We start from the raw sequence: 8,992 nt of genomic DNA on the forward strand, positions 1-8,992 counted from the left end.
TTTTTACATTTTTCTGTGTATTCTTTTCATTTGTAAAGCACTTTGAATGACTGTTGTGTATGAAAGGTGCTATATAAATAAACTTGCCTTGCCTTGCTCTGCCTAAGTAAAATTATTACAGCCTAGATAAAAAGGCAGAACCAGAAGGTAACATAGAGTTGGGAGCATTCTGAGACATTGGCATCCATCCACTGGACTGTCAACAAACTTGAGTGACCACGAGCAATGACAGGATAACAGCACCAGCGCCCCAGTCTACCATAAAACCCTTCGTCTAAGAACCCCTGGATCTACACCTTTATCTAAGGGGGGATATTAATTATCAAACGCTAAACTAAATAAGTGGGTTTTCAACCTAGACTTAAAGATTGTGACTGTGTCAGAGTCCCGGACGCATTTTGGATGGTTGTATGACGCCTAGGTTTTTGGCTACTGAGCCAGGTGTAATGGGATAGTCTGCGAGATTAAGCATTAGATTAGGAGGAGAACTTCTGTTTTGTCCTCATTAAGTTGGAGGAAGTTTAGAGGCCTCAATTTTTCCTAAACTGAGCTTGTCATCATGTGGGAGTAGCGTTTCAGGCAAGCCTGCCGGTTCTCGTTTCCGAGAGTAAATATGCACTATTTACTGAAATTTTATTATTCAGAACATTCCTCTATTGTTAGAATTAATATTAGTTATACATTTTTATATATTAGATATTATATTTTATATATTATATATATATTAGACTTGCCTTTATTTAAAAATTCTGTATATTTACATATTTCAGTATAAGAATGTCTAGAAATCCAGTTTGCAATCTGCAATCTAGAAATAAACTGTACCAAAATCATACCATTGCAAGCACTGTTTTTATTATACAATAAAAAAAGAACAATAATAAAATGACAATTCTGGCATCCACATCTGAAGCTGTGGAATTGATGTGGACGGTGCTCACGGCTTGAGGGCGGGCAGTTTGAGGGCGGGCAGTTTGGTGCTAGGCGACAGGGCCGGGAGGGGCGGAGAAAGGCCTTGGCCACGAAGCTTCAGCCTCTCGATCTTGGGTCGCCGTAACTGGATCTTCTGCTCGGTCTTGTCCTCCGAGGTCAGCTGCGTAACTGCCCTCTCTGCCATTGCTGTGGTCACAGGGTGACAACGAATCAAAAAGTAAGATACTGGAAGGGGGGAGTTTTTATATAAGCAGCCTTTGACTGTTACGCTGCTAATAATACAGCCATATAAATAGCACCTTCCAGTGTTGAAAAGACATCCTTGAATTATGCCGCTAATACAAAGTATGAGAAAGTCTTAGTATGTGTAGGATGAGAGAAATGTTAGTTGTAAGAACTACATTGGTCATAACAAAACAGCTGTCTGCCCCCATTTTTTTCCACTTACTCTTGTGGTGGGTGGAGCTCTTGGACAAGGTCCCTCTGGCTTGAGTCTGGACGGCACGCGTTTGCTTCTTGACGTGATCCTGGGCCAACCGCTGCTCATTGATCTCCCTGATCAGCAAGAAGTTCTCCTGCGTGGCGAGCAAAAGCAGACGGTCACTCCTACTCAGACACAGACTACCACGTGCAGTAACTAAAATACGTCTTAGAAAGTCGTTGGAGATCATCCCATTTAAGAAACAGGACTGGGAAGCCAACACTAAAGGAGAAGTCGGCGCTACCTCCGCGAGCTTGTCATAGCGTGATTTGTGCTTTTGTTCATTTTCAGCCAGCTTCCTGGTCAGGGATGCCACCTTCTTCTCGAGATAATCCCTCTGCCTGCGGAACTCAGACTGGACGTCTGCACTGACTTTCTCCTCCTGGCACTGTAAACAAAAACCAGACATGAATGGTCTGAGCTGTGTGTGTGTGTGTGTGTGTGTGTGTGTGTGTGTGTGTGTGTGTGTGTGTGTGTGTGTTGTGTGTTCATCTCACCACATCAGATCCTTGAACATGATGTTCATACAGCTTGCGGACAGTTTCCTTTAACTTCTTTGGTTCTTGTAAAACCCTAATGCAGTTAATGATGTCCGTCTTTATCCTGCAGCCCAGGGTCTCGCCGTTCTTGACCTGGAAAATCAAAGCTATTATAGGCAGGGTTTGGTCTGCATGTGTGTGTGTATGTGTGTGTATGTGTGTGTGTGTGTGTGTGTGTGTGTGTGTGTGGTGGGGGGAATTGTGAAGTACTTTCTTGCATATATAACGTATTACATCAATAAAAATAACAAAGGCAAATCTCTAAGTCTGAATTAGGAAATTAACATGGAAACAAGGCCAAACACAGAAACAGAAGCACCACTCTAACTTATTGCCCTAGGTTACCCACACACACACACACACACACATACACACACACACACACACACACACACAAACACAAGCACACACACACACACATCCAGTATGGTCCAAATTAAGCCTGCAAAACATTTTTACAGCATGCAAGAGTCCCAAGCAAGATGAATGCAGGTGTGTGGCACCGGACACCTGGGTTTAACTGCGGTGTGACATCCTGGGAGGCGTGGCAGCACTCCCCCTGGGAGGCGTGGCTACACTCCCCCTGGGAGGCCTGGCTACACTCACCTTCTGCCTCTCTGTGTTCAATTCCTTTTCTTTGGCTTTCAGTATCCGCTTGAGTTCATCATTGCTCACATGTAGCTGGATGTTCTGCAACTTGTACTGCTTCAACGCAGCCGTCATCTAACAAAAACACCAAAAACAGCCTCATTAACACTTACTACTCATTAATACACCACGTCCCTCATTAACACTTACTACTCATTAATACACCACGTCCCTCATTAACACTTACTACTCATTAATACACCACGTCCCTCATTAACACTTACTACTCATTAATACACCACGTCCCTCATTAACACTTACTACTCATTAATACACCACGTCTGCTATATTCAAATACTATGTGTAAATTTTTGCATAAATGCATGTTAATTATTTTCTGGTTCTGTGGAAGTCATATACTGTAATGGTTTCCAATAAGGTGTCTGAAGTAAGGGTGCTTGAAGATTCTCCCAAAAAGAGAATTACTTTAATTAAATGACGTTAATTAAATGCAGTGACTCTCACAGAGACCTGGACAAGATCCATTCAGTTTGTGTATAATGAAACACAGTTCCTACCTCCCGGATCTTTTTCTCCGTCTCTTTGAGGTAAATCTCTCTCGGCTCGATTTGGGTCTTCAGATGTTTAAGGTTTTCATCCAGTTCAATCTTAGTCTTCTCCAGGTCCTGGTACTTCCATTCCAAGTCCTGAATGTGTGTTTCCTGCAGGGAACAGAACCCCCTCTCATCTACTGCCCAATACAGTACACAGCTCACTTCTGAATATCTTGTGGTTAGCTTAATAAAAGACACCACATTAGTAAACCACATTTTTGTAATGCATGTACAATATGTGCTTTTTATCCTCAAAATAAATATGCCACTGATTTACATCAATAAAACTAGATTTGCATTTCCTGAAGGAAATGCTAGAGGGTTTGAAAGATGATGCCAACGGTCACATTCTTGAAATCTTAAATCTTAAACCTGGGTTACTAAAAAATCTATTGATATATTTTATATCTAAATTCTGTGATACTATCAATAACTTTCCTCTGTATACTCCGTGCGAGCTTAAATGCAACGAAATTTCATTCTGTGTACACCTGTGTACAATGAATGACAATAAAGATTGTCTAAGTCTAAGTGCGGTGTATGTATGTGTGTGTCTGTGTGTATGTGGAGTTTGTATGAGAGGTGTGTGTGTGTGTGTGTCTGTGAGAGATGTATGTATGTATGTGTGGAGTGGGTATGAGAGAGATGTGTGTGTGTGTGTGTGTGTGTGTGTGTGTGTGTGTGTGTGTGTGTGTGTGTGTGTGTGTGTGTGTGTGTGTGTGTGTGTGTGTGTGTGTGTGTGTGTGTGTGTATGTATGCGTGTGTGTGTGTGTGTGTGTGGTGCCTGAACGAGCACAGAGGCAAATTGTGAAAAACCCAATTCTGATTTTGAGAAAGTTACAAAGCCAATTGACTATAAAAATCACAGCACAGGTCTCGGAGCCAAGACCTTTGGAGGTCTGTTCGTTAAGCGCTTCCGGCTGTATTAATTGCTTTTCAAGCCCTCTAGTAACAGCCAGGTCCTCAACAAATAATGGCAAACAGTTGTGGTGCACACTAAAATGTCAGTAGCTTTGCTGGCCTTGTGGTGCCTGCACGACCCCCCACCTTGTCCTGGATGATCATGTCCTTCTCCTGGATCTCCGACTTCAGGGCCACGATGTCCTTGTCCCGTGACTGGACATCCTCCTGCAGCTTCTGCTTATACTCCATTAGTTGACTGATCTCCAGGTTCTTGTTCTTGATTTTGTTCTCCAGGTCAATAATCTGCACCATTCACATCAACAGAGAGACACAGAGGCACGTCAAGCCGTGGCTCACGCAAAGAAAGGCCAGAAATTCCCCCCGGCCTTTAAAACAAAAACGAGTGGGGATGCGTGATGGAAACAATATACGAGCGCAGGGTTGTGAAAGACGCCACCAACCTTGACCTTTCTGTATGCCGCCGTGTCCACGAGATAGTAGTGCTTCTCTTCCTCCTCGCGCAGCCTGCACTCGTACTGGGCGCGCATTTCCTCCAGCTCAAAGTTGCTTTCCGCCTCCATTTGATTTTTAGTCTCCTCAAACTCGCGCTCCTGCTGCTGCAACTTGTCACGGCACTGGGGAGAAGAGAGAAACACCCTGCTGGTACCATGGCACAAACTAAGCAGTCGGCAGTCAAGGGACCCTCCAAGTGTTACACATTTTCCTAAGGGTCTGTTCTTCTTGGAGACCTTGATCTTGAATGATCACATGACAGTACTAAACTCCGAAGTAAACATACATGCTGGACGAACCTTTCGGGACCCTCAGTGTATACGATAGTTGGATTTGTAGCCCAATGAGGGCTCTATATACCAAAGCAAACACAACCAAAGTGTATATTGTCTCTGCTGCTAATTGCTCTACGGACCACTCAGCAGAACACTTGGGGCAAAGCGGAAACACTCACTCATTACCAACACAGACTTGAAAGCACTCCTGCACAGTACAATACATTACCCAGAGCTCTCTATTCAACTAAAACCACTTAGACTAACAGATGTTTATTTTCAACACTGACACAATGTGGCACACATCTCCAAAACGAATATTACAGCGTAGCATCACCTTCATGTAGTGACTTGGACATTTTTTTCAACATTACTTAATCACATTTAAAATAGTTTTATTAGATGCAGCACAATATAACAAAAAAAGATGCCTTAATTGTCAAATTTGATCAAGCCAGTCCAAATATATTCACATTTAAATTTTTTAAATGCAATTAACCTAAAACAAAAGGAAATCTTGTGATCAAGAAATGTGCTCTAGTTTCAGCACGTAGCTAGTATTTCTTTTCCGTGATCATGGTTCATCGGACCAACACGTTGTCTTGGGACCCTTAAAAAACTACCTTAAACTGTACAGACTGGGATTAAACTTCAGGAAACAATAAACAAGAATATAATGTAACCGTCCACGTATCTATTAATATCTTTTGAACAGCCCAGCGATGTTTTTGAACGGTCCAAACGCGAAGTAAACGGGATGAGAGAAAGCGCTCATTCAATTACGCCATACTGTATTACCAAAACTGTGGGAAGAAGCTCCTACAAACCGATGAAAACAGCGATTTATTACAGCGCGCTTGATCACCGACCGCTTAGACAGCGAGCGGAGGAAAATGGCCGCGGCTCAATCATCATCATGCGGGGAAATCCAAGTAACTACTTCATGTGATACATTATTACATTACAGATGTCACATATCCGATTACAATAACGCACCCAGCAGAGCTGCAAGCCAAACACGGAGTCTGAACGTTTTCGCAACTAGGTGGACGGTTCAAGAAAACGTGAGACGGGCAGGGTTGCCAGGTCCTACAAAAATATCCCGCCCTCCAGCAGCCTAAACTAGCCCAAAGCCAAAAGTTGTTGACGGCTGGGTGGCGAGTGTTTAAAATGGAGACAAATTAAGTATTATATCGCGATCGATTCTTTGTGTTGACTTGTAACTCCCGCGGTGGCCCAACTCAAAAGTACCCCAAAAAACCGCATCCCGCGACCCCAGAATTTTTGGCGTGAAAACCGCGAACCTGGCAACTATAGAGACGGGAGACGGACGTGGCCGTGCGGCCGAGCCGTCGGCACCACAGCGCCCTCACCTGGTCCAACTCGTGCGTCGTCTCCTCCAGCTCGGCCTCGAACATCTGCTGCATCTCCTCCAGGGCTCGGTGCTTGCTGGCCTCCAGCTGCTGCAGCTCCTTCTCGTAGGTCTGAGACCTCACCAGCACATCCCGGAACATTGTCTTGTAGTCCATAATCAACTTAAGGTTGTTTGTTCTGAATGAACAATATCAATGAACAATATCAATGAACAATATCAATGATCGATGTTCTTACACACGTTATGGCGCGTATATGAGTCATCTGACTAGCTAGCGAACTTATATAGGTTAATCAGTTTACAGTTACCAAGGCGATAGTTACCCTAACAACGACCTCACAAATACTCGCGTGGAATCTCTACGTAATCCCTCGTTTATCACGTGAGAGATGTTCCAATTACAACTGCTAGTTAGAGTGCGAGTTAGAGTGTGTGCAGGCATGAAAAATGATCAAAACTCTCCTGGATAAACTGCTGTAAAATCCTTAGGCCTTCATGTAGAAGCTCCATTTAAATTTTTAATGGGAGAGAATCTTGTCCTTTCTGGCACGCCGGGATATCTAATCATTTGATCAATTCGTTTTAGAGTTATGAGCATTTGTTTGGCACTAGGCACAGAAAACTGCCCCATTAGCTCCCATGTTAATTTATCAAAATCCGAATTGCCTTTTTCACAATTTACCTCTGTGTTTAACTCGTCATAAATCAGTCATTTTTGGGTCAAACCACACACAATTACATGAAAATCATCAGCAAGCGGACCTCTCTCATACAATCTCTTCGGTTAAGCGATAAGTTAAATATGTCCCGAACTACGACCGTTTGTTCGGAGGGTGCAAATCACATTAAACAAGCCTTCTTCACTCAGAATAGCAGAGATTAGTTAGAGCAGAGGTGCCCAAGCTTTTGTTAACCAAGATCTACTTTTGAAGTTGATGGCATGCCGAGATCTACCAAGTCAAACACAAGGGCCGGGCAATTAAACAAGGAACCCCAATCACAGTTCAAATGTAGTTGTTTTTTTATTTGCACAGGTGGAGAATAAGCAGTAAATCCAACAAATGAGGAAATGATCAATGCATCAAAAATAGGTTGTGAAAACAGAACAAGAATCTCACAAGAACTTCACACCATCTTTATCTTAGCCACATACACGCCAAAACTACAGAAAATAGCAGTCAAAAACTCCATAAAAGGCTGGTCAGTCAAAAAACCCAAATCTAAATAAAAAACAAGTAATTCCAAGATTAACACACACACACACACACACACACACACACACACACACACACACACACACACACACACACACACACACACACACACACCAGGGTTGCCAACTTTTTAAGATCACTTGGAGTGAGATTTGATCTTTTGGGTGGGTGGGTAAAATGGAGACACAAATTAAGTATTATATCGCGATCGATAGTTCGCCAGTGGTTGGCGAACTAGTAACTCATTGTATCATAGATATGGATCAGAGGTAAATAAACTAGATTTTTTTCAGCGTGAGAAATCGGATGTGTGTCAAATGCGTGTGTCTCACGCTCAATGCGTGAGAGTTGGCAACCCTACACACACATACACACAATAACTCTAGAAAATATAACTTCAAAGCAGGAAGGAGGAGAAGATAAGTCCAATATTTATTGGCCTCCACAAATGCTTCTTTGAAAACTCTTTAAAACATTTCTTTCGCTTTGCCAGAACTCGGCTCACACGGTAAGACTCTACCGTGGCAGTTTTACTCCTATGACCAGGTGTCGTGAACACTGCCTGCTTTGCTGCCAGCTGTCTCCTCACTCCATTTACCTTCTCAGTTCGTACAGCTGATTTCACCGGGAAATCGTTAGTATACCTCTTGTGAACTGTGAGAAAATGTTGTTCCAAATTCCCTTTCTTCGGTATGGCCACAGTAGCATTACAGATCAGACATACCGACTTTGAATAAGTAAAAAAGTAGTAATTTTCCCACTCGGGATGAAAGTGATAATTTTTAGCTTTTTTGGCTTCTGCCATTATCTCTTCGGCTGCCACCATTCTGGTTTCTTCGTGTTCGCGCTTTAGAGTCCCTGGTTACAACCTAGCAACCGTGGCAAACCATACCCAGCATTCATCAGAAAAGCAGAAAAGGTTGTGTAAATAATTAATTTTTGTATCTTATTATTATGAAAATAGATACTGGCCTCTCATGAACGATGGTTTGATTAGTGTTTTTTTTTTTTGTCAGAGCCTTAAATACATTGGCCAGGACGATCCCCGACCCCGAAATGGCGGAGATGCTCCGCGAGGGGGCAATACGGATATGGAGGGAGCGACACCCTCCTCCTGCGTACACCGAATCCTGGCAGTGGGGTCAGCCTCTGAAGGCTGTATACATGTAACTGCTCTTTAACAAATTGTTAAATAGCCTGAGACTCCAAATCATAAAACATCCTCATCTGATCTGTACAAAATATTTCAACTAGCTTGTGCAAATGTCTTCAGTGATAACACCTGCTTGGCCCCATCAGCCATACTTACCACCAAAACTGCGTCCATCGCTGTAGTTGTCATATCCTCCAAAGCCGCCGCCCCCACCCTGGTGGCCATAACCAGAACCTCCACCAAATCCTCCACGTCCACCACCATAACCTGGTCCACCACCATAGTTCCCACCTGAGGACATACAAAGGAATGTGTCGGTTTTAAACTTAATTGCCCAGTTTCCGAGACTTGGACATGAAAGGCTTAAATCAGTCCACTTTTCTCAATAAAGATGGACACATCAA

At 43.1% G+C, this 8,992-nt stretch overlaps 1 protein-coding gene across 1 annotated transcript; it reads right to left on the reverse strand.

Annotated features, from left to right (window-relative positions):
* Nucleotides 1-937: 937 nt before the first annotated feature.
* LOC143523323 (uncharacterized) lies at nt 938-6,500 on the reverse strand. Its single transcript, XM_077017707.1, has 9 exons — nt 6,220-6,500; nt 4,520-4,693; nt 4,203-4,361; nt 3,120-3,263; nt 2,560-2,676; nt 1,912-2,046; nt 1,659-1,802; nt 1,382-1,508; nt 938-1,119 (listed from the first exon to the last, which is right to left on the reverse strand). Exons 1-9 carry the CDS (start codon nt 6,373-6,375, stop codon nt 938-940), a joined length of 1,338 nt encoding a protein of 445 aa, XP_076873822.1. The 5' UTR covers nt 6,376-6,500.
* Between the last annotated feature and the right edge of the window lie 2,492 nt (nt 6,501-8,992).

The sequence above is a fragment of the Brachyhypopomus gauderio genome, chromosome 9, assembly GCF_052324685.1.
Source record: "Brachyhypopomus gauderio isolate BG-103 chromosome 9, BGAUD_0.2, whole genome shotgun sequence".
NCBI lineage: Eukaryota > Metazoa > Chordata > Actinopteri > Gymnotiformes > Hypopomidae > Brachyhypopomus > Brachyhypopomus gauderio.

Bases quoted from the DNA above. Each gene is read 5' to 3' on its own strand.
- LOC143523323 (XM_077017707.1), bottom strand. From the start codon at position 6,375: ATGGACTACAAGACAATGTTCCGGGATGTGCTGGTGAGGTCTCAGACC. The intron at 2,047-2,559 runs GTGAGTGTAGCC...TTGATTTTCCAG, and splicing joins TGAACACAGAGAGGCAGAAG to GTCAAGAACGGCGAGACCCT. The intron at 1,120-1,381 runs GTAAGTGGAAAA...CTGTGACCACAG, and splicing joins GAGCTCCACCCACCACAAGA to CAATGGCAGAGAGGGCAGTT.